We start from the raw sequence: 26,375 nt of genomic DNA, 5'->3' as shown, positions 1-26,375 counted from the left end.
TTCTAGAGGTGCACACTGTTCTTTCACATAATCAGTTTTAAGCCAGGGACAATAAGCCTGGGCTACTGTAATGTACCAGAAGCTCCTTTGGGGTTGTTTTGTTAACCTTTTTGAATATTTTGTCATAATTAAAAGGGTAGGAGCCTATGCCATGAGAAATGCAGTGAAAGAATAGAACATACCCAGTAACGTCAAATGGACAATCCCATTTAAACTGTGGTACCATGAAACAATGGTAACCAATGAGAAGGAGGTAAGGGGCCAACTGATGTAACAAAGACTTTTTCCCAAATGTTTTTGATTCTAGAAGTCCATGTGGATAATATTTACCATAAGATATTAAGCAAAAGAACAGAATACAATATATATTTGTACATCTTATATATGTAACGTATATTCACACAATAATCATAACTAGGTAAGAATCTGTGCTTGCGGCAAGTTATATGCAAAAGAGAAATGGGTTGTTCTAGGCGGGTATGATTTTTTTTTTTAATTATCTCTTCATTATTTGTTTAAATCCTTTTAATGTTGCATATTCTCCTCGATAAAAGAGCGTATACAAATATTCTCATGAAGGAACTACGAACAATGAAAAGGAAAACAGACGTAAAAACATAAAGCATCCTCTACTCTGTCTAAAATCAGGAAAAAGCATAAAGACTCAGCATCCCTCTCAACAGGGAACAAAGAAAAATATGCACAGGACCAAGTAAATTCATCCAAGAAAATAATACTTTTCCTATACCCTTTTTAATAATAATAATAATAGTAATAGTAATAGTAATGCTACCTCAGGGTTTTTTACATAGTAGGCACACATCAGACTAGTCCAACAACCCTTTCTTAAACACATGAAAAAGTGGTTCAGAGAAACTAAGGAACATGCCCCAGGTCAAAGAGCAAGTATTAATATCCCAGTCTGTCTGACTCCAATAAATTACAGCACTCTCTCTCTCTCTACCCCGCAACCCTGTCTCTTTATCTCTGTCTGACATTCTCTCATTATTTCATTAAATTCCAGTCCTCAATCTGAAATAGCCCTATTTCCTGTTTCTTCCTTGCCTTTAGCCCTTAATAAAGCAGTGCAGTTCTCATCTGACTTTGGCAGGTCTGATAGTCACTCATACTTTAATGTATACACAGTAGGTAAATATTGAGTCCTTATTCTGCATTGTGCTGGTTCTGGGGATACAAAGCTGAAAAGAAAAATTGACTCTGGGCACCCACAGGCAAGTGGTGGATGCAAGCATGCAAGTAGCAAAGGTGCACACCTGGGGCCCCTGACCTCGGCTTCTTGAGGAACTGGCATCTGAACTGAGAAACCAGCGACGGAGTTGGGATTAGGCAGATGGATAGTGCATCATAGGAAATAATCCCTGTAGAGGACCGGGGAAGGGGGGGAGTGAATCAAAAGAAGACAAAAACAAACACAGGATACTCCAGAAACCAAGTTAACCACAGAGCTGGACTTGGAAAGCAATGATAACCACACATTTTTGTAACCTACAAGTCTTGTTTTCTGAAGATCTGAAGGGTTTGCTTTTCAAGGAAGAAAAGGACTCATGATGTCGAAAATCAACATTTAAAACTTTTTAGGTTTTCCTCAATTGCATATCAATAATAAAAATGGCTTTGTGAATAGACACATCAGAATTAAGTGTTACAGTTGCAATTAATTTAAATATAACTGTGTCTCTAGTCACAAATTCTGAGGTGTTGCTCAACTTTTCTTGACTAGAGATGACTTTCCTTTTCTGCAAAATGGAATACACTTATCTTACATGTTTATAGATGAGAGAGAGAAACAATATAAGGCCAGCATCTAGTCTGGCACCTGATACACAGAAAACAACTATTAAATGGTAGTTACAGTAGAAGAGTTTCGAGAGCCAAATGTCCATAAGTCTCATTTTTGCGATGAGAAGGAAATGCCATTTTCTCATCAGCCTCACACTTGGTTCCCAGTCCTGACTGGCTATTCAAATATAATATTATTTCACACATAGCAAACTTCCACCGGGTTGATGATTTGCAAGCCTTCCTGTCCTTCCCATGCTTCCTATCCATTCCTGTTTGATATAGGAATGAGTGCTCTAGATCTGTGGCTACAGGTCACAGGGAAATCCTTGATTCATTCAGGATACAGCCTCTGGGGATGTAAGGACATTCCTAAACTAAGAAGAAAGTGTCACAAAAGATCTCATTTACTGCCTTTGTCATCCAGCCACCCACCTGGCTTATGCATGGCTTATTACTATAACACTAATTAGCTCAATGCCAAGAGGTCTGGGGACTTTTGTAGAATTCTAACTTCATTAGTTATCCTGGTATTTTTTTTTCAACTGTTAATTGCATTATGTCTTACAAAAAAGCAAGATCTTCATTTTACAGCATTCTAAAATATGTTGCTTATGTATTCTTGCTAAGCAAAAATGAGTGATTTCAGGCTGCCATTCTGATTTAGTAGGTGGTGGCAAAAGAAAGGATTCTCATTAAATCTCAAGTGTAAAAATAGATATACCATCATTCATTGTGAAGAAAATGTTTTTCCTGTCTAGAAGAAAAACAATTTTCTGAAAACAAATGTAGCTTGGTTTGTTGTGGCATCTTTTTTTTTTTCTCCCATAAAGACAATCAAGACTTTGTCTTTGGAAAAAAAAGACAACCAGTGTCAGGTAATTACAAATTAATCTAGCTATAAGAGGTAAACTATGTTTCCACTATTAATATACTTTGTACATGATGTGCATTTTAGAAAGTACATAGGGCAAACACAAATGCTAATTTTTTCAGAAAAAAAAATTATAGATTAAGTTGGAAAATATTTTATGTAACCATTCTGGATTCCACAAGAAATAGAGTAACTAAAACCTCTACAGTTCCGGGGTGTCTTCATTTTATTGCCTTATGTACTTTAACATAATCCTAAAATTAGAGCCCAGGGGTGGAAACGGAATAAATCCCTATCATTCTGAGGGAAATACAGCATTAAAGAAATTACGACGACTAAACGTTTTTAAAAGAAAGTATTTCAACTATCCTCATTGAAGTCTTTTGCTTTGTCTAGTCGTACTTTTCTATACTCCACCTTGTGCATTTACCCATCAGATGAGGGTTTGTTCCCTTCCTGTTTCTTTTGTGTTGGCCCTCAAATCAAGTAAGCCTTTTTTCTTCTTCCTCGATTCATGGTTACCTTTACCAAAGATTTTATGCTTTATCTTCTTGTGTAGACTCCAAAATATTGGGTAGGGGATAATTGATTTTCTAAAATTATTTTGAACTACAGGTAATAAAGAACCTCATATGCTTGCATGTGTTACTAAGTTTGGTTTTTATTTACTCTCAATGGGACTGCAGTGCAGGCAAACCTACAGTTGTATATGCCCTATTATCTCGCAGAGAGCAAAGTAAAACTCAGAGAAACTATGAATTTTGGGGAAGAATCCATTTCAGGAGGAGCTGATTATGGCAAATTTTATCACTGATTTTTCTCTTGCCATGGATGCCTTGGAGATGCTAAGCTGGATGCCATCTGATTCCCCAGTGTTTTCAGACTGGCAAAGCGTTAGCGGGATGATGGATTACAATACAAAATGCAGGAGGATTTTGCTTCTTGCTACCTGAATTTCTAAGGCCCAACTGCTTTCTTTACTACCTGTCATTTTCACATGGATTGCTTTTTTTCAGAGTCTTTTCAGCTGAGTTTTTAGTAGTATGGTAATAGAGACCAAGGAACACCACCTTCTGATGAAACACATATTTTAGCCTAGTCTCAACAAAACGAAGCAAATTGTTAACCTCTCGGTTTTACAACATGCCAATAGACCTTTTTCCTCTTAATTTTTGCCTAGTTGCTTATAATTGCTGGATAATTATCTCTCCACACTCACTTTCTTCTGACAGCTTAGTTGTAGCCTCTGGGATTTTAACATCTAATTGGTTTGTCTGCTTAGGTTGTAGATTCTTGAGTCTTGCTAAATTCAGCAAAGCCAGGCAACCAAAGGGGTTAAAAACATTTTGTAATTCTGTCCTCCAGAGCCTTCCTAAAAGGGTTAACAGAGGTGCCAGACTCTGGTTCTTCTTCAGTCATTCTTCACAAGCCTGGTAACTAGACTCAGCGAATACTCCAGCTATCAGAGTAGAGCCCTATAGAATCACCGCACTCAATAAATGTCCAATAACAATGGTGAGGAGTTAGATGAACTATATTTAAAGTATTTCCCCCCTTAATTCCCCTCCTAAATCTGGCTTCCATCTTTGCCTCTTTATGGTATCCAATGATCTCAATTCAGCCAAGTTCAAAGGCATTTTCTCTGTCCTTATCTTCCTTGATCTTTCTGATGTATGGGGCACAGCTTTTCATACCTGCCCCTTTGAAGACTTCTGGCTTCGGTTCCTGAGACACTTCTATTGTCTTTTATTTTTCTTCATCACCACCCTGATCTCTTCACCTATTTCCCACATTTATATGTCTTTTTTTCTTCTTATACCTTCCCAGTCACTTTTCTTCCAACAGATCTTTGATAATTACTATAGTCCTTGTATCCTCTTGCTTTTTGTTTTTATTCTACACAGTTTCCTTTGTTTTCCTGAAGTTGTATAGGTGAAAAACTTACAGATATGCTCTGTCATTGATCCATTTTTTTTGTACAGTTTTGAGTTTTGCACATCAAAACTCAAATATGCAGTTTCAACATAGAATGAATGCAATATATACAGATCTCATTTTCACTTTCTCAAGTGCTCACCACTTCTTCAAAAGTCACTTCTTCAGAAAGTCTTACTTGGTCACTCTTCCTCAAATTCTCTGCACCCTTTACCTGCTTGAGGTTTCTTTGCAGCGTCTGTCACTACTCTCATCATGGTGTGCATTTGTTTGTATGGCATTGGAATGCACCACAAAAATATAGGCTTCATGAAGGCAAGAATTTTTTTGCTTTGCTCACTGCCATATAGGCAGCACGCAGAGCAGTGCATGGCAAATAATAAGCACTAGATAAATATTTGAGTGAGTTAATGAATAAGTGAGTAAGGAAGTGAACACACGCATGATTTATTCAGAATCTGTCATTCAGATTCAGAACCTTAGAGTTATCCTTGATTTCTTACTACCTCAAAGCTCTACTCTATATTCTGTTGTGTGAGAGTAAGGCTAAGCCAATGTGATAAATGGGGCCAGTAATAATTCAGTGGCTTAAAGAAGGTAAACATTTGTTTCTCAATTAGAGTTTAGGCTGAATGCTTTAGAGGGAGTGGGCAGCTGTGTTCGCCAAAGTTATTTAGAACATTAGTTATTTCCACCATGTTGTTCCACCATACCCATAGGGCACTTTCATCATCTGCCCGATTAAAGCTGGAGTTTCATAGGTTCCAGCTAGTGGGAAGGAAAAAGAGAACATAAAGGAAACACATCCCCAAGGCTAGAATAACCTACATTATTTCTGCCTGGATTCCGTCAGCAAGGATGAAGTCACAGGCACCCCCCCTCCACCCTGTAAGGGAACCAGGGCTATGAGGCCGATCTACGTGTTTATGAAGAAATGGAAAACAAATGTTGACGGGCAGCTGCCAGTCTCCTCCACATCAGTCAACTTCTCAGACTATCTCTCAAACCAATGTTTTCCTTTTCTCCTCATGCTGCCTATAGAAAAGTCCATCCCTTGCCTGAAACCACTATGATCCTGACTTGCTCTTTTCCTAAACCTCAGTCTTTCCCATCACAAGCCTATCTCATTCCAAAAACTAAATGACTCCTCCAAATTATAACTACTTTTAATTCCTTGTTTCAGAATGCTGTGGTTAGCAATTCAACCTATGCCCAGTCTGAATTATTTGTCATGTTTTCGGTCCTCCTCCTCCTCCTCCACAGCTTCACAAGGATAAAGGGTAAAAAGATAAAGGAGTCCAGCACATATTACATATACAGTCCACATTCACAGGTCTGTCTTTAATAAAGTTTTTTTAGAAATAAGACTTAAATTTTCAGTTATATAACATCACTATATATATATATATATATATATATATATATATATATATATACACACACTCTGGGCCTTGAAGAATATATATATATGTATATATATACACACATATATATATAATAAGCACTAGATAAATATTTGAAGAATATATATATTCTTCAAGGCCCAGAGTATAAATGACTTTCAGATTAGTAGTTGATGACGAAACTTAAAAGTCACAAAATAAAACTGTGACCCAGACTTGGCTTAAAAACAATCCATATCACTACAGTATTAATATAAGCAATAAAATTCCCTCAAACAACAGTTTCTCTATAAGCCTTCTTTTTAAGGCAGAAGTTTTTTAAGGCTGTTTTTTAGGCAGAAGTACTCACCGCGTGTTCTGAAGACCTCTGAAGGGGTGTCCCTAAAACTTTTTCAGCAGGTCTAGGAGGTCAAAACTCTTTTCATAATAATACTGAAAAATTATTTACGTTTTTTACTTTCATTCTCTCACAAGTGGACATGGAGTTTTCCAGAGGCTGCATGATGTGTGTTATTGCCAAAGACTGAATAATGAAGCAGAATGAAAATTAAGCTCTCCTCTATAAAGCCAGACACTTCAAAGATTTGCAAAATTAGAAAATTGGAAAAATTGCCCAATCTTCTCACTAAATTTTTTGTCTTGTGACCTATACTTATTTTTCATTAAACAGTTATTTATGAAAAGAAAAAGTTATTTATGGTAACACGCTATTTTAGATGAATAATAAATATTACAAAGTCCTCATTTTTAACTTATCATACAGCAAATATTAATAGATATAACTCAGATAAACAAAAGCTTTTTGAGATCCTCCATAATTTTGAAGAGTGTGAAGGGGTCCTGAAGTCAAAATTTTGAGTCACAGCTTTCAGGAGATAAATTACAGTTTTTTAAATGTATTGGATCCCCCCATATCACCATGCAGCGTCCCCCCTCAATTCCTGGAAGTAAGGAGAGTGGGCATCACTGAAGATGTCGATAAAATAGTTTCCATTCTCTGATCTAAGGTAGTCCCCCTTGAAGTCATCAGGGACAGAGTATTGCTTCTTTGATGTTCTGCTCTTAAACATATGAAGGAAAAGAAGAAGGAATTGAGAACTGTGCTGAGAAACAGGTACAGAGGTTATTAGGAAAATGGGCTCTGTGGACTCTCATGCATAGCTAATGACTGCAAAGGGCTTTCCGGATAGAAAAGTGTCATGCCACAGCAGAAACAACCAATAGGCATCTTCTTTTCTAGGAGAAACTGCCTCCTTTCTTGATATTCCTTATAAAGAAGATTTAAAATATTCTGAGTCTGTATAGTGATTCTGGAAGATTTCAACTTGAATAACCAAAACAACATTCGTGATGAATAATATTCATCATTTTTATTCTTGGACCATCACTCAATTCTGTAATGTTACAGATTCTATCCTGTTGCTAGACACTTAGCTTTGCCCTAGAGAAAACTCTACACTGCGGCCAAAGGCTGCCATAATACACATTATAAATGCATACCTTTATCCACAAGAATGATTTCATACAGTCCATCACTACAAAATGAAAACAAATAAACAAAGCATCACTCAAATTCCAGTAAATGATTCAATGGGAACAACTTCCTTTATGTTGAGTAAGCAGTATATAACCAGCTTTGGTCTTAGGTCTCAGTGGTAGGTAAGCTACTGGATTTGCCTGAAGGAGTATTTCTGAACTATTAGTTAAGTAGGGGTTACTCCAAAAATTCTAAAGGTGGTGGTTTGGGGCAGGGGGGTGGGTGGGGGTTGTTCAGGCCTTTTTAAAAAAATAGTACATCTATTTTTAAAGTAAATTCTAATTCAGCCGCTAAATATGCTCATCTGCACCTGCAAGACTAACCTTATCTGGGCTTAGATGGGAAGGAAACTACTTTTTAGGTCATTTTAGCCTTAGCATACTTACTATAAAGACATTGCTGGGTGAAATATCTCCAAGCCCTGTTTTGCACATGACACATAAAGACATTTCCCATTAACATTAATGAGACCTATGAATCCATTGATGGTATAATAGAACTAAAAGGTAAGGTTTTATTGGTGATACACCATCTTTCATCCAAGTGTTTTAACTTCTCGTAAAATAGGCAGAAATTTGGCCATGCATAAAATGCAAGAGTGACTACTGTCTCTGAAGTTGTAAAGACTTCAAGGATACATTATAGTTTTAAAAATATGAAATGTACTGTGATATAAATACAGAATTCTAAGTGGTAATCTCTAAAGTATTTCCATGTATTAATTTAGAAAGTGAATGATTTCAGAATTTACTAAGCATTTTCATTCTCCAGAAACTGATAATCTATATATTCCATATTTGATCATTTTAGACATCAGCATTCATTGTTAGTGAAAGCAATTATTGCATTTTACAAACAAAGTCACCTGTCTTGTTTTGTGAATTAAATCTTAAATGTATTTGGGTTGACAGGTTATTTTAATTTCAAGTATTTCTTTTTGAGAATTGATATCCCAAGACAAAAATTTCTGACTACTGGGGCGCCTGGGTGGCTCAGTGGGTTAAGCCACTGCCTTTGGCTCAGGTCATGATCTCAGGGTCCTGGGATCAAGTCCCGCATTGGGTTCTCTGCTCAGCAGGGAGCCTGCTTCCCTCTCTCTCTCTCTGCCTGCCTTTCCATCTGCTTGTGATCTCTCTCTGTCAAATAAATAAATAAAATATTTTTAAAAAATTTATAAAAAAAATTTCTGACTACTGATATATAATGTTAAATAACTAGCAGGTATATTTTGTGAGTTTGAAGTGAGATTTTTCACTATTTGGTCCATAAGTATTCTTCCCTTTATTGCTTAAAATACACTGTTTCAAAGTATATATGCTTTTTTTTCACGAATCTGTCTCAGATTTTTCTGAGACAGTTTTCCTGCTAGTACTATCCCAAAATCAAATACACTTTTTCACTTTGCTAAAGCTATTTTTAAAGTAAACCTCCTGTACATACTAAAAAACAAATTAATATTTGTTCTAATAAGTAATACTTGAATTTTTAAGACAAAAAGTATTTTTACCTAGTTGTGACCATTTTTTAATGAAGGAAAACAAGACTTATTTAAAACTAATTAAGAATATAGGTAGCTTATCAAAATGACTGCAGGATAGAACCTGCATAAGTAACATTTTGCCAATCATATCTTTACTGTGCACTGAACAGCTAGTTTACTGTTTTAGTTTACATATGTTTAGTTTAAAATATGTTCACATATTTTAGGACTATGTATGAGCAAATAGACACAACATTTTGAAGAAATATTAATTAAAAAGCTACTAGGAAAAAGTAAAATTGTTCATAGCCCTTACAAGTTAATTCCCACCGTATTTTACTTTATCATATTCAGTGGCCTGTCTAGTATTATCTCCGTATACCTGCTAAGTATAACAAGTTTCAACCAACACATTGTATTTGTGACAGGTCAAAATAAACAGCAACCCTTACCCATGAGAACAAGACAAGTCAGTGCCTAAGTACAGTTAAGAATTATTTTCTGGAGAAAGACTATTTTTTCCATCTCCTTACTGAAATTCATCAATTTCATGAAACTTGGGTTTTGTCTTGCTTTGTCTTTTTTCATCTAACACACAAGGAAAATGGGAAAAGCATGATATGGATTTGTGGTGCCTCCGAAGCTGGGAGATGATGGTGTTTGTATTACCACCACATTAAGCACATAACCAAATCACTCTCACTCACATCTATGGTTAGTTTTCAAACAGAGGCAATATTATTTATTCCATGCCAGTGACACACACAGACACAGAATGTTGCTTGCAAACTACAAGAACAGTGAATAACAAGATCTAACTAGAAACTCCCTCCTTTCTGAAACAAGAGAAAAATCCCATAGGGATGGACCAAAATTATAATCAATTTAACCTCAATTAATCTGAAATGCGAGCCACAAATTCTCGATTATAAATTCCCCAAGCTTGGCTATTTGTCCTTCTTAAAAAAAGGGCACTGCGAGCAAACCCTGTCCCAATGGTTCCCTTGCCTCCAAGTGGATGGCAGTGCCAGCTTCTCCGTGGTAAAAGCCAGCTGGAGGATCAAGGAAGACCCATGGTTTGCCCAATGAAGCAGTCACGAAAACACTGGAGACTCACGTCACTTCTTTGTGCTCTTGGGAAAAGGAAGGGCGCTCCGCCGCCGCCGCTCAGGGACACCCTGTCCAAGATGGTGACGCATCTTTCTCGGTACATTGAGAGGTGGGGGGAGCAGCTTATTACTGAACTAAATGTTTTTATTGATCGCCCTTGAGTCAGAGCTCACTGACCCCGCAAACCACAAATGGTTATAGCGCAGAACTGTCATTTCCAGGCAGCAAGAAGAGATACGGGATTAGTCCAAGACACCTCGCCCTAGGCTTTCTCCACAGTCCCTCCACCCACTCCGCCTCCGGGGTTCAGAGTAAAGAAAGGGGAAGCAGCGTCCCCCCAACCCCCAACCAGAGGCCCTCTCTGGGGGCCTGGGTAGAAGGAAAGGAGGCAGGACAGAGTTGCGGAAAGCGCCCTCCCTCGCGGCGCGGGACCGGACTGCCGGGCGCGGGTGAACACCCCCACCCAGAGTCGGTGGCCAGAACGCGAAGAGGCCGGGGCGCGGGTCCAAGAAAACAAATGACTGTTTTGCAGCATTCCCATTAAACAATAAAGCGAGCTGTAAAGCCTCAGGTGCTGTGTTTGTTGTGCCGTCTGTGCTGAGCGTTGGCTCCGGCAAGGGTGAGCGGAGCGCACTGGGCCGGGGGAGCGCCTCTTCGGCTGATTCCAGGGCAAGATAAGGAGCCGCCGAGCCACCAGCTCTGTCTAGACTCGCGACCTCACAAGTCAAGCGCCTTGTTTGGATTAGCCCTCCAGATCTGCCAACCTGATCAACTCCTGAAAGAGAAGGGCCCAGCAACACCCTTTTTTCCTCTCCCGGACCACGATTGTCCCTTCTTGAAGGGATCAAGGGCTGACTTGCCTGCAGGAGTCGCGGGGCTGGTTAGACCAGTGTCGGTCCCCGCTTCGGTGCGCCCACCCACCCGCGGGAAACGCACCGGAGGGAATAACCACAAGGAAGATCGGCAGCAATAAGTAGCCATCTCAATCAAATCCACAAATAACACCACCCTGAAATAAACAGGAACCTTCAATCAGTGGAAGGGAAAGAGGACCCCAGACAAGGAGAGGGCTAAGTACAATCACCCACAGGACTGTCTTAAAGTGGCTTTTCCCCACCTGGCGAAAAGCAATCTTATCCCACAACTTTTTCTCCAAATCTAGGCTTTCTCTTTTAGAGGGGTGTGGGGGTAGAGAAGGTTTCCTTTTTAGAACGATTTGCTTATTATCATTGCCGAGCGCTTTTGCAAAGGATGATTAGGCAGAAAGATTTGATTTTTTTTTTTTTTTTTTTTTTTTTTATAAAAAGAGTCAAGTAGTTTTTAGTGCTGCTCTGGGGAGGGACTGGCTTCTTGAAGGCACAGAAACTGGCTTCTCAGAGCTAACAGCTTAAGCGCCATAAAAATTAAAGGATGTGATGGTAACAATGCTCACAGCAAACACTCAGCCGTGGTCCCTCCCGCCCCTCCCCCTCCTTCTCTCCCTGTGAACCAACTTCTCTGTCTACACTTCAGAAGTCTCCGGGAGGTGTGGAGAGATCCTCCATCACGACTTGGGACATTGTAAGCTGTGAAGTTTATGTTTGTGGCGCCTGGGCTCAAACAGCCATTCAGTGGCTTGCTCAGTTATCAAGAAAACAACAATCAGAAAAGATCAGTAAACAGCATCGCTGCCAGCGCCCTGAATTAACTACCTGCATTTTAGTTTAAAAACATTGACCCACACTGTACAAGTGAATTGTTTTTATTTTAAATAGTTAACGAGAATTCAAGATTTGGGGCCATTTTTAAAAGTAACACTTAAAAAAAAAGTAACACTTTTTAAATAAAGGTACACACACACAAAAATCCTTTGCCTTTTTCTCTAGGCACTTCCAAAGAAAATTTGACTTGCCTTGTTGTGACTAATCTTTAATTGTTGATTAGCAGAAAGGAAGTAAATAGCCCTTAATGAATCAACTCAAGCATAATTTGGATTATAAATCTCCCCTACAAAAATTGGCTAAACTTGACAAATAAGAAAATAAGTACTTTCTGCTTAGTTTACTAGTACTAGGGGTGGGATTAAAAACCTAAACTGATTGAGTTCTATCCAAATTTAGCTCTTCTGGCGGTTTGAACAGAGTTTTTAACATTTTCCTTCTTCTTCTTCTTCTTCTTCTTCTTCTTCTTCTTCTTCTTCTTTTTTTTAAGAAAATGGAAAAGGCTAAATAAATCCACATGGATTTGCAATGCCAATGATCTTATGGCTTAAAGATTCAGGGTGGTAGAGAAATGCCAAGTACTTCTAGGTACCTTAAAAGCACATTGTCCTTTAGCTAGTAGTCAAAAGGGCTGAGATAGACCAAAAAAGAGGTCAATGCAATGAGTTTAACAGGCTTATTAGGGTGAATAGTAGCAGAGCATTACAAAGTCATCCATTTAATCTTGAATTTAAAAAAAAATCAAGTTGTGAATTGGTAAGTGGGTACACACACCCACGAAGTATGTCAAATAACCAGAAATGTTATTTCAACGAAGAAAAAAGTCTCTTCAAATATGATTCTAACTTAGAAAGGACTTTTTTTTAATGGTAAGGAAAACCAGGCCCATGTAATGAAAAGGAAAGAGAGAGAATAGACTGAAATAGAAGATGTTATTGCTCTGAAACAATGGGGGGGGAGGGGGATCCTGAGTATAGATACGGATTCCCTGATTTAAGGAGAGCATCCTGGATGTTTTTAGTCGCATTAAGTTTTAGCTTGCAGAAGCTGGAGGAAATGAGTCATAATGTCCAGAAGGAAGAATTCAGAGTAATAAGGAGAGGGAGGATCAAAGATAATAGCAAACAGGAGGAATTTCATTAGAAGAGCACAGCTCAAAGCTAGGTCTCCAGAGGTGTGCAGGGAAAAGGAGAGTATGTGCAAGAGATGGTTTGCAAACAAGGAGACATTTCAGATACACAATTTAGAGCACATGCTGAGGAGTCTAGAGGGGAACACACCTTTCATATGAATAATACAAGAACTGGAATGCTATCGACCCATCAATCCATTCTCAGCCATCAGGCAACAAATATCTTGAATCTAGCAAGTGAAACCAAATCGTTCATCACTCCCCTCCCAAATTACTGTACTTAAATTCAAGCTGTGGACCTCAGAAAATCTGACATCTATATATGTAAAACATCACCTCCTTCCCCACTCCCCACCCCCCTAACCTTAGAAATAAACGTCAGGATGAGAAAGCATCACAAAGATGTGTGCCTCACCTAAGTCCCTCCATTGCATTCAAACCCTAAATAAATTTTTCCCATCTAACGTCTGTAGAGTCCACCAGAGGCTGGGGAAGGGCATTTAATGTTTTCCAAACCAGGACTTGGGCGATCCGATCAGTAACTTCGCAGACACCAATATTTGCCTTGGACCTGCCATCTTTGCGCTTAATCAGTTAGCCACCCCAGGTATGATGGGGAGAAAAAGGAAAACTGAAAAGGCAGGCAAATAGAAAGAGTGAACAGAAAGGTAAAAGAGCCAAGTCCGATGGGAGACATTAGAGAGAGATGGAAGACGGGAGAGGCGAGAGATAGAGCGAGAGAGCGAGCAAGCGAGAGATCTTTCCAGCAGAAGATCTGTGTGAGATAAGACATAACTCCTGTTTTTCTCAACAGAAGACCACAAGCCATTATTACCGCCGGTCAAATTATTACCCCTCTGTGAAGAATTAGACACAACAATCAAAGTAATCAACGGGCATGTCTAATGCACTGTAACATTTTCAATGCAAAGTTTGTTTTCTCTCTGCCCCCACGTTAGAGCCTGTAATTAACCCGTTATGTAGAATGATGCCAAACAAAAGGCTAATTGAGGCTCGTTTCCCGACTTGCGGCAGGTCTGGAGAAGGTGAAAGCAACTGAAGAGCCCGGAGCCGAGGGGCTCCCCCGGTCTCCAGCCAGGCCTCCGCGCTGCCCCCCCCCTCAGGGGTCCGAAGGGGCAGGAGCCACAGGACACACGATTAAGGTACTTTAGCTCTCGTATTCATTAAGAACTGTCAGAGACGTAAACCGGCCTGACACTGGAGCGTACAAATGAACCCAGTTTCTAAAGAGTCAAAGAGTCATCCCGGGGTGGAGAAAGTGGAGGCGACAGTGTGAAGCCTCAAATCTTCAGTCTGCACCCGCAAACGAAGAAGCACCAAGCAGCCTGATTCCGGGCAGGGCCCTTTATCTATCCCCGGGTTCTAGCTCTCACACAGGAACTACTGCTAAATGCAGGGGCGGGGAGTGCGAGGGGGGAGTGTTAGAAAGCAAGTCCCCGTTAGTCCGAACACTGGAGGGGGCCAGCGGAGCACTCCACCCGGCCCCATCCCGCGCCTCAGCCCTAGCCCGAGATACGTCCAAGGTTTGGGGAATTAAGAGTTGGGGGAGAAAAAGGGAAGGGGAGGGGGCTGGGAGGGAAGGGGGTGGGGGAGAGACAAGAAAAGACACACGCTGACCGGTCTGGGAATTGCTGAGAACTCGCTCTCCCCTCTAGGCCTGCTCTTCCTGCGCAAATAAAGCAGCATTTCTCAATCGGCTGACAGCAGCCACTGGTAAATAATGGTCATACCTCACTGACTAGGCAGAAAGGCTCTCTTTTAGCAAGAGCTTATACTTGAAATATAGGTCATTTCAACAATCCTAAGCAGGAGACTTGGGCATAAAGCACTTACTCCCAGAAAATACAATAGTGACTCGAAATAAAAACCTATTTTAAGCAGGACCCTCTTCCTATTTGGGTGGGTGGACAGGGCAAGAAAAGAGAGGGGAGGACGGAGAGGTAGGGAGCAGAACGGGGAATAGCAGCTTATTTTAAAAACAAAACAAAACAGTAACATCACCGCTGAGAACTCAAGGGTTCCATCCACTTTTGATTCAACTATTAAAATACAAACTGGCAAATTCGACCTTAACTATTTGCAATTAAATATCACACCTACTGTATGTCAGTTTACCCCATTCACGTGCAGTCCTTAGTTCCAGACATTTTAATGGCTTACTTGTAAACGTATAAAAGAGGGACCCTGGATCATTGCATTTATTTATCTATGCCAAACGTTTATTAGTGAAATAGTCCTGAAGATATAATTCTACATATGGCGCTTTGATTTCACATAATATGTTAAGAAAAAAGACAAAACACATAGAATTAGACATATAATTCAAAGACCACGGTATAACCTTTATCTTTTTTTTTTTACTTCAGCAAACAAAAAATAATGTCAAATGACATGAAAAGTGGCAAGTCTTTTGACAATAAATAATAAATTACTTTATAATTTTTGCAATGCAAGAGCAAACAAAAAAAAAAAAGTTTCCTTTTTTTTTTCCTCTTTATTTCCAGAGAGAGAAAACAGTCATTTTAACCAATAACTATACACATCTTTGGGGGAAAAGTTCGTGGACAGACACAAGTCAAACACAATCCCGAGACGCTTGTGGCAAAATAGAGGTAACCTTGTTGCAATGCTTTATACGTTGGTTTTTAAATTTGAATTCAAAAACCTTTAAAGTCGCTTCAGACTTCTTGATAGAGGATGGATCTCAAAAAAAAAAAAAAAAAAAAGAAGAAGAAGAAGAAGAAGAAGAAGAGGAGGAGGAGGAAAAAGGAGGGGGGGAGGGGGAGGTGCAAAAGTAAAAAAGAAACCAGCTATAGGACATGCTAAGAGACCCAGGATTTCAATTAACCCCTCATTAAAGTCAACTAAAAACATCACAAACCAACGCAGCTCCACCTTCCTGAAAGGACTCTTTCAGCCAAGGAGGCCAGTTTCTCTTCCTGCCCATTTGCTGGAGCTCCTGTTTGGCAAGGCAATGACCAATATAGAAACAGCACCATTCAGAATAGGATGGACTAGAAAATCTCTATTTCTGCTTTTCTCTAGATGTGCAGTGAAATGAAAATGCTTTTTTTGAGATCCTTGAATATAAATCCTCTACGTTTTAAAAACGTCTTTTTTTTTTTTTTTTTTTTTTCAGTACTCCTAAGGTCATTGGATAGCGTATGATGGGTTTGGGTTTTGTTTGTTGTTTAATTCTAGTAAAATCCCATGATTGTCTTCACAGTGTTGCTACCATATCACCTTGTCATTAAAACAGACTTCGTGCATTTCATGGAGCATTCATTTCTCGATTCAGTTTTCATTGACTGGGTCATTAAATACTTTTGTTTCGGAGTTCAACATTATACTTTCCCACTTTCTCCAACGGGGACGGGGGGAGAAAAAAATACATCGGAATGAATGTTCCTCATGCCTCAATTGGACTGGCTACCATGCTGTTAGGTGTATCTGGGAGCTGAGAGGACATCGACGCCACTTCACTGCCAGTGGAGTTAGAGCCCGGTCCTCCTTCTGAAAAATTCACCTGTGTAGAAGGTGGAGAAATGAATAAAGGAGGCTGCGATCGTATTCTTTAAAGGATTATAAACACGCCATATGAGTATCCATACGTGCGAGGGTTTGCATGTGTAGATGGATATACAGATAAAGATATCTACATGTGACTGAAGAAAAGAACTTGAGAAGAAATCCTCTCGCTTTCCCATCTTTCAAGAGATCTCTGTTTTATCTGAAACTGAATTCCCAACATTGTGTTGCATTAAATTATTTAAGAACAAATGTGTTTCCCACTGTAAAATGGCATCGCAACTCTACCATGCCTGCTCGAAATAAAATTATCCTGCTGGCTACATGCTGCCCTGGGAGCAGGCCAGTTCTCAGTCTCTAGGCATCAAAGCCTCTCTTCTCTAGTTGGAAAATCCATAACACACGCTCAGATCGTGTGACAGGAGATTCAGAGAAGGCTCCACAGAACAATGATTAAATCCTCAGAGGGTTCACAGCGTGGGCTTTCTTCCTTGTTGTTTGTTGGTTCTGCTGTCTTTTGGCCTTCCTCTGTCTTTCTCTTTCTCTCTCTCTTTAAATCAGGCTCTTCCTTCCGAGAGGAGACCCATATATTATAACGTCATCGCATTATAAATATCTGGCTCCTTCTTTTAAACCGAAAGTATTGTGTTGCTGTTGGAAACCTCCTTCTCCACTCTGCCCCCACACCCCCCTCCTGCCTTGGCTTCCCTCCCACTGCTCTCATCTAACACTAAAGTTTTAGAAGGTACAGACACTTGGCTGCCCTGAGCCCTCCTCTTACTTGCCTTCTATGATCCAGGTTTTGCTCAAATAACTCATAAGATTAACCTCACTTTAAAATAAGTTCTTTTTCCTATTTCCAGAGTCTACCTTCCTTTTTATCCTGTTAAATTTTCCCATGGTGAGGTCAAGGGACTTCTCAAATTTGCCCAGCCTCTAGACTGGTCTACTTACAAATGTAAACCCCAGGCCAAGTCCTTGTAACCACTGCCTCTGGCCTGTTATTTAACTGTTGCCACAGAGAAATAAAATGTTGTCCGGGTAAATGTGAGGGTAAAAAGTTAACCTTGACTAAAGTTTTATTTTAGAAGAAAGGAACACGTTTTTAGAATAGATCTTACAGTTTTATAGAACAAGATTTCAGAGCACTTTTGACCACTTAAGAAAAAAAATATGTGTATATATGCCATATCACAAAGTACCTGTATTTAATAATCTTATTTATCTTGACCTTTAAGCCTTTTGCAGGCATAAGGTGAGTTAATTTTCTCTTCTCTGGGTCTGCAAAATATATTAATGCTAAAACCGGTTTTCATGCGCTCTCCAATTGGTAGAACTCATGTTCCTTTGGCCAGACATGGACCACAGTATGTGACTGCATATAACATCTGAACTCAAACACTTTAAATGTTAAAGCAGGCCTACGTTGTAGATGAAGTTGGTCCCAGAAAAGGATAATAATAATGAAAGGTATCCATCATGTCTTTAAATAACTGAAGTCTCTATTGATACATGTGAAAATTGCACTCAGACAGGTGCCTGCTCCCCATTGATAAGAACACTGATTATGTCTTACAACATCGGTTATTAATACGAACAGCTTGATTTTGGTCTTTAAATACACCATTCTCTAGGAGCTGAGAGGGAATAAATTCACTCATTGCTGATCAAAATGACAAGGTGATCTCTAAAGTCCTTTCAAGCTCTAAAAGTCTAAGATGTATGATTCTGCAACCCCCTCCACCCTTCCATGCATGTTTAGGTACTTAGATACCTTGGAGGTTATCCCTCAAAGCAGACCAAATGGTCAAATTATGAACTCACAGAAAAGACTCACAAGAAGTCCGTTTCCCTTCAGCACTTGCCTCATCTACACCAAACCTCCTTCATCTCTCTCCAACCCTGGAGCCAGGGAGGCACCCTCTCCTCCTTGAATCTTTCATGGTGTGACAGTTAAGCCAGAATCTTCTTTTTGCTAGAGATTCAGCCCTCCTCAGTCTGAGAGCTGACACTTACCAGTTGCTGAAAAGCAGGCTGATCTATGTCACTCTGCAAGGCGAAGTCACTCAGTACTTTCCAAGGCGGCTGGTAACTTTGCACTTCCACTGGGTTTGCCTGTAAGCCACCATCGTGTCTCTCTGGGCTGGCAGCCACCATGGGAGTTCCTGTCATCCCCTGGATATTCTGTGAATAGGCCCCCCCAATCCCAACATGTTAATGATCCAACTCCTGCCCTCGATTGTCTGCACAGGCTAAGCAAATAGGCCCTGGCATTATCTTATCTATATAGTGGCCATTATTGACTCAGTTAATCTGCTGCATGTATGGATATCAGCCGGAGTTCGTTTTGTTTTATTATATGGTTTTTCTGCTTCCGTGGGTGGGACTAGTCGATCTCCTCGGACCCTACTAAACTAAATTCTATTGTGACTTTCTCCTTTCCGTTTACGATCACAGCTAGCTCATCCCAGCTCCTCCCATCTGCCTTCACAGACTATGGCATTACAGCGGTGGAAAACTGCAGCCTCTAAACACGGTGGGTTTTCTGGGCAGTTTCAGCTACACTTTCTCCAGGCACTTCTCTTCACAGAGCCAACCCCCACCCCCAAGCATTTGGGTCTGGCCTCTATTGTGTGCTATTACACACTCACCAACTTGAAAAGTGCCCCGGCCCAGGCTTGGCTGGCCTGCCAAGTTGAATGACAGCGGGGGGTTTTATGGCATTTAAAAATAGGGCTAAAGAGGTAAAAAGAAAAAAAAAAAAAGAACCTCTTTAGTTTAACACAACCAGAAATCCTGTGGAGTGGGTGTTGCCATGGATCTATGGAGCCCTGGGCTTGACCAAGAGCAGAGTCATCATGGGTCACCTTGGTGCACCTCACTTGTCTGAAGGTGCTGAGGCAGGCCTTGCCCAGAGTCAGGGGACACACCCGGGAGGTCAATGGCCAGGGTGACCCACCCACCGACCCCTGAATTAGATGGGGAGCCAAGGAGGAGTCTCTCACCCTGATGCTTGAGGAACTGACAACCTGAATGTTGGCAAAACAGGACCAGAACTTATTCTGGTCCCGGGGTGGGGTGGGAGCAAGGACTGAAGGGCATAAGCCCACCCACGTGGGCTGGGGGTGGAGGTTCAGGACTCAGCAAGGGCCCTTGCCAGCTTCTTCTCCCTTGGGCATGGGTAGAGACAGTAAGGGGCTGCCGGCTTTGGCCCTGGAGCAGGATGGAACCCACGTGCAGGCCAACCTGGGCAGCCCCTTGCACCTTGAGCGTGGCCCTGCTCCCTGCCCAGGTCCCACACCCCCAAGGGCCACTCACAGTTTTGTCATTGGGCTGCTGCTGCTGGAGCTGCTTCATCATGATGCTCCGCTTCTTGTCCTTGCACCGCTTGTTTTGAAACCAGACCCGGATCACACGGGGGCTGAGGCCCGTCATCTCCACCAGTTGCTCCTTCATGAGTGCGTCTGGCCGGGGGTTGGCGGCATAGCAGGTCCGCAAGGTGTGGAGCTGCTTCTCGTTCAGCACAGTCCGAACGCGGGTGGTCTTCTCCGGCTGTTTGTGGACGTGGGGCCGCAGGGCTGGCTGCCGGGCGGAGATGGGCTCAGCTGCAAGGCAAGGGGTGCGGTGAGTGTGGGGCTGGGCATCTCTCGCCTTCCCGTGCTGCTCCCGGTCAATGGCCAGTGTTTTGCAGTCTCATGGCAGAGGTAGGGACCAGGGAAGCAAACGGGAGAATAATACGTGGCTCTCTAATCTGAGAGGCCAATGCTGAGTAATTCAGGCCCAGAACACTGCCTCCAACCCTGCTCTTATCAACAAAGCCTTAGCAAAGGGGCTCAGCTCTCAGGTCTCAGGGGCAGCATCATTCAGCATCGTTTCTCCTCCATCCTTGCCTGTCCTCATACCCAGACTGTGCCTAGGTTACACGAGTACCCACCACCTCCAGACTCTTGGACAACAGGCACAGATAGTACAAGGGGAAATGGAGAACACCCCAATGTCAGCCAGAGACACTATACCAGCCAGGAGGTCTTTAATGCAAAGGTCAGAGAGAATTATGCCAGAAAGCCTTGAACTTCAGTCCAGAGAGGGCAATCGTGTCAAGGGGCTAAAGAAATTCAGTATTTGGCCATAATCCCAGTCCTTGATTTTTCTTACTACTAAATCTACCTGGCTGTTCCTGAGATGGGCTGACCCCATGCAAAAAAAAAAAAAAAAAAAAAAAAAAAAAAAAAAAAAACAAAAAACAAAAAAAACAACTGAAAACTGTTGAGCTGCCTAATCTCTAGATAAATAATAGCTGGGAAGTGTTCTGTTTCCTGACTTCCTCCCAATATTTCCACCTCTTCTGTGTTTCCCCACAAGCAGAGCACAGGTTGCACAGAACAGAAATTGCCACTTTGGCTTTGCCCCTGTGCAAGCTAGCCATATATCCTCCAGAACAGAAGTCTTACAGCCTCTGAAAAAGTAGAGTGGACAGATCTGTTTCCTCACCACCAGTGTTTAGTAAAAATTAATACTTCAAAAATGCACCAGGTAGCTCTATTCCTGAGGAGTAGATCTAGTCCTGAGGGGAAGTAAGGTTTGAAGACATTGTCTGCCTTCTCATGCAGCTCCTCTTCCTGGCCAGCCTTGTCCTGTTTCTACTCTCCTTCTTGGGGAAAGGGCTCTCTGAAACGTATGGTACAAATCCTGCACCTTCCAGGACCCCTAGGGTCAGGTCAAAACCCACTAGGTCCATTTAGTGTTACAGCGACAGGCCTGAAGATGAAATTCTCACCAAATCACATAGAACGAACGGTTTAAAGAGGCAGGCTCCCTTTAAAAGGCAATTACTGCAGATTAGCTTGTTGACAGTTTTAAATTACAGCTCTGTGCAATGGCCGGCAGTTATTAAGACTGTATCTGCTCACATCCATTCTTTCACAAAAGGATAAAAATAAACTTTAAAAATGTTTTAGAGTGCGGGGCAGTTGCAAGGAAAGAGGATTTCAAAGGCTAAATGACTTAGGACCACCTAAGCTTCCTTCACCGGGTTAAAGGAGGAAGCTCTGGGGGCCCAGAGCTCCACCCCTTTAATTAGGCAGCGGCAGGAAGAATACCTGGCCGGGAGCTGAAGCCCATTTTCAGTAAGTCCCAGTTTGGAGGCCAAGGTGAGCTGGAAGTTGTGTTTGGATGTGTGTAAACGTGTATGCACAAGTGATGTACGTTCATGTGTACCCATATTTATACATGCAGGTGAGCAGATGTGCCGGGGAAGGAGATCTGGGGAGACAGGGAGTGCACGGAATCGTGCACAAAAGAGCAAAGTATGGCGTAAACTGCTCCCAGAACACTTCTTTTAACTGCTGGCCGAGGCCCCAGCGACTGCCCTTTGGCTACCGAAGTGGCCGAGGTGACACGCACACTGGGTGCGCCCTGGCCTAGCCCAGCACCAGCCTCCCCCAGACTGGCCTCCCTCCAGGCAAGGAGTACCTGCCATTTGCAGCGGCCGCGCCGGGTGCAGAGGGCTGAGTGGGTCTCCGGCCCCCAGGCTGGCCCTCTCCACCACGTCGTGGTCCGCGCGGCAGAAGAGCCCGTCCTCCCGAAGCGCGAACTCATCCCCGGGGATGAGCTGGCGGCTGCAGGCCACGCAGCGGAAACACTCGATGTGGTACACCTTGGAGCGGGCGCGCATCACGAAGTCGTTCTTGCTGAAGCCGATGCTGCACTTGGCGCATTTGATTCCGTACAACCTGCGCGCCGCCCGGGCAGGAACGGGGGGGAAAACACAGAGAGGGGGTCGGGTCAGAGGGGGTCACTTCAAGCCGGCGCTGCCCCGGCCCAAGATTGCTGAGTACCCAGGGCCACGCTGCCCTGGGACATTGAAGTCAGCGTTAGCCGACCGGCTGGGAATGGGAGGAAAGGAATCATTAAGTTTCTCTCTCTTCTCCTCCCTTTCTTTTACCCTCTCCCGTTTTTGTTTTTTGTTTTTGGGGTTTTTTTTCCCTATGAACCTCTGTGTCACCGACTGTAGCTCTTACTTCAGAACACCCCCAAAGTAAAAATCTTTGATGTGCTGGAAACCTGGACCTCTGTTCTAGCCCAATCCCGGGGTTACCCTTGCAGATCTTGGCAGAAAGGAGTGAGGGGGGGACTCTGGTAGTCATTGGCCCTACACTTTTGCCTTCTTATCCCCCAATTTCTGATGCAAGAAATGTCTCTAAAACTGCTCCAAAAAAGTCCTTCCAAGAGAAAGAAAGGTGAGGGGAGAAGACTGTCCCTTCACTCATTTATAAATATACACAGATGCGCAAGCAGAGTAACAAAATAAAACCTCCGAGGGTTTCCAGATCCCCTTCTGCACAATAAGCATGTTGCAGCTTTCCCCCAACTACAGATTTTTTCTGGGGCAACAGTGTTAACAGAAAGTTTCCTCTCCATTCTTCCTTTATCATCTTTAAAATCTGCCCCTGCTCCCTCAATTTTTTTCAAGCTGTTCAAGCATCTACCTCTATTTCAGTGTGCTTGAGAACCATGACCAGCCAGAAGAATGAAAAGACCCACTTCTAAGGACCTCCTCACTCCTGACCTTTCCTTACCAAGGGACAATCCTTGTAGGTTCCACCTAGGTGGCACTGCCCTGACCCCCTCTCCATGTATCAGTAATAACAGAAGTGGGAGCTTTCCTACAAACAGAGAATGGACCAGAGGAAAAGATCCACACAAAAATGGGAGGAGGGCACCTCACTCCCCCAAGGAAAGCAGGGCGTTTAGACCTAAATACAGTCTCTGTTCTGCTTTTACAACTATAGGAGTTCAAAGGGGGACACACAAACACACACACGTACACACACACATGAGCACAAAACTGAGAGAGAGAGAGAGAGAGAGAGAAGGGTAAAAGGTGAAAGCGATTGGCTCCTTCTACAAATGTGTACATGAAATTGGCTACATGAAGGTCCGTATGCAATTGAGGAAAACGCTATCTCCGCAGGAGTAAAGATAGTCCTAGAGGTGCAAAGTGAGCTGTCCTTCTCCAGAATACGGAGTCCACACACTCACCAAGTAAACAATGAAAACGGCTCATTTGTCGGAGGTTAGAAGGTAGATTCAAAAGTTTTTCCTCCCTCCGCCTACTTTTTGTGAGATCTTCCATTTCATAGGAGGACTTTACCTTGCCTGTGACCAAACAATTTGGAAAATCCCTCCCCCTTCCTCCAGTTCCCCACATGCCCTCTTTCCTCCCACTCTCCTCTCCTTCCCACCCCCACCCCACGGAGTATTAATAAACCCTTACACACACTGTTCAGTTTTACCTATCAAGATTATACTCTCTATTTCATGATTTCACCGTAAGAAAAAGTGCCGGACTGAATAGGTAAAAATTGTGACCACATTCTTAACTCTTGACTACACTTCGCAGCTCCAGAAAACGTATGACTTACAAAAGCTAATTACTTGTTAATAGCCACTAAAGAAATGTTAAAAATACATAATATTTTGACACTATTTAATATAATAGTGAAGGTGTTATCTCTTCTGTTTGTTATTAAAACAATAAAATTTTCTTTAGGAATTCTACTGGCTTCCTAAGGCAGAAAAAATGAAATTTCTGACACATGTATATACACAGGTCAGAGAAAACTTGAGATTTGTGAAGCATGAAGTTTAGACACAAAATAAGCTGAAAGAAAAAAAAAAAAAAAAAAAAAAAAAACCTCAGAAAGTCCCCTATGTGGTTTTAGCCTTGTCAGTATGGGCAATTCGCTCATTTTATCAGTTACCAGATTTTAATGTGAGAAAGGAAGCTGTTCAATTATCTAAATATACCAATTGTTCGTAGACAGATGATGGGCAATTTGATCTGCTCTGTCTAATTCATCAGCTCAGATAAGATAAGAAAGAAAAGATAGTCAGATGTCACCAAAGGGTTAATATTTAAAAAGATTAAATTTCCAGTCTTTTTGCAGGGAATATTGGGTTGGTTTTGAAATTTTCCAAGAAAGGACTCTTCCCCTAAAAATACATGGGGCAATATTTCTATTTGCACTTTCAAAGTGCACTTCTAAACATCCTTAGGTCAAACTTTTATTTTGCCTACTGCACTGACATCTCCACAAAATTTGTAAAATTACTAATAAAACACTGAACTATAAAAAAAATGAATAGAGAAAAACACTGTACGATACAATAAAATCAACCTTTAAAAAAGAAAGTATAGAAAGCCCACGTTATCCATCTTTTCATTTCTGCTTGTTTTGGAAGAGGAAGGATGAAATAAGAAAATAATTTCAGCATCACAAATTTCAAGAGCAATTAAACAAGCTTCAACACCACACAATTTACGAAAACCACTACTGAGGTTGTGAGGGGATGCCCCCTAAAAAGTGAGATAAACAGAATAATTTATGTAACATACTTAAAGGGTAACTTTTGCACACTAGACCCCCACTAAGGCATACTTCGCAAAAAGACAAAGCCCCATCTAATATTAAGAAAAGAGTAGAGAGAGACAGGGAAATCTCACAAAATTAAGGAAGCAATGTAAATGGCGTACCTGATATAATCTCTTTTACAGTAGGTTTTCCCATCTCTAACAAAGCACGTACAGCTCTCGTCCAAATACTGATTACACTCCGCACATTTCAAACATGCCGCATGCCATTCCAAATCCGGAGAAACCCTCAGAATATACTGATCGTGAATTTGATTGCCGCAACCAACACATAGGGAAATCAGACGTTTTTCTGAAATGAAAATAAATACATGATTGACTAACCGTTTACTTCCTACAGAGATAAACACACTTTTAGTGTCGTTCTCTTATAGGGCGTACTCTGGGAGTTTTTCCCCCCCTTTCTTTTTCTTTCTTTCTTTCTTTTTCTTCTTCTTCTTTTTTTTTTTTTAAGAGTATTGCACTTTGGGATGGTAATTGAAGTGTGCCATCAAAACCTTGACTCATTTTAAAAAGGAGGTGGAATATATGTAAAACGCATTTTTGAATAGTCTGCATTTGTGAGCCTAGCACGCAATCAAACCCGTTCATTTTGTATTTCTTTTTCCTCCCACCTCCCTCTTTGCCGTAATCATTGGGGGAAGATTAGGGATAAGTCAAGTCAAAGAAAAGGTTTTGACTAGAAGCGTTAAGCAAACGCTTATATTTTCCATGAAGCAGGCTCTTAAATAGCACAGAGGACTGGATATTGTTAGTAAGAGCAGACATCAATACAGTTGTCACTCGCGCTCTTTTGCAAGTCTAATGCTAATTCACATCTCCGGGCATTGTATGTACAGGCGGACCTTTGCAACAGAATAACCCTCTCGGAGAGCTCCAGATTCCCGAGGAGGAAATCCCGTCTTAGCCCCAGAGGGCTACGGTTTTGGAGGGCACACAGGCGAACTCAAAACACCAGGTACGACCAGTTTCCCGAAGATCAGAACCGACAGCAAGCATGCAGGCGTGGCGGCCCCAAGAAAAAGCCACCTTTCCTCTCTCTCCAGGCAAGGACTCCAACTCTAAAGAGCCCTTGGCACCCGTGCCTGAGAGAGACCCCCGCACAAGAACAGCACACCGAGCCCCACAAGGTAAAAGAGCCTCTTACTTTTTGGTGGATCTCCCATGTCTCCCATATCTGTAAGAGGGAGTAATGTCCACAGTGAAATGGTGGTTGTACAGTTGGTGAACAGCCCACAGAGAGGATGCTGGAGCTGTGGCTAAGTGGGGAATAGTGGCCCCTGGGGTTGCCAAGGCTGAGGGAGCCGCTGCCCGGCTGCGCCGCGCCCTCGCGGATCTGGGAGTCCAAGTTAAGCCGGCGGAGCTGGCGGAGCGGAGGCGCTGCGGCGGCGGCGGACTCGGCGCGGCTCGGGCACCTCTCT

The 26,375-nt window shown here is 41.9% G+C and overlaps 1 protein-coding gene across 1 annotated transcript; it reads right to left on the bottom strand.

Moving 5' to 3' along the window:
• Nucleotides 1-16,006: 16,006 nt before the first annotated feature.
• Nucleotides 16,007-25,953, bottom strand: ISL1 (ISL LIM homeobox 1). The gene is made up of 6 exons (XM_059416323.1): nt 25,863-25,953; nt 25,057-25,246; nt 21,993-22,252; nt 19,839-20,125; nt 18,537-18,704; nt 16,007-16,518 (listed from the first exon to the last, which is right to left on the bottom strand). The coding sequence occupies exons 1-6, from the start codon at nt 25,951-25,953 to the stop codon at nt 16,402-16,404; spliced, it is 1,113 nt and encodes a 370-aa protein (XP_059272306.1). The 3' UTR covers nt 16,007-16,401.
• Between the last annotated feature and the right edge of the window lie 422 nt (nt 25,954-26,375).

The sequence above is a fragment of the Mustela nigripes genome, chromosome 12, assembly GCF_022355385.1.
Source record: "Mustela nigripes isolate SB6536 chromosome 12, MUSNIG.SB6536, whole genome shotgun sequence".
Lineage (NCBI taxonomy): Eukaryota > Metazoa > Chordata > Mammalia > Carnivora > Mustelidae > Mustela > Mustela nigripes.
The sequence above is the reverse complement of the archived record's forward strand: the minus strand, read 5'-3'. Positions and strand labels throughout refer to the sequence as shown.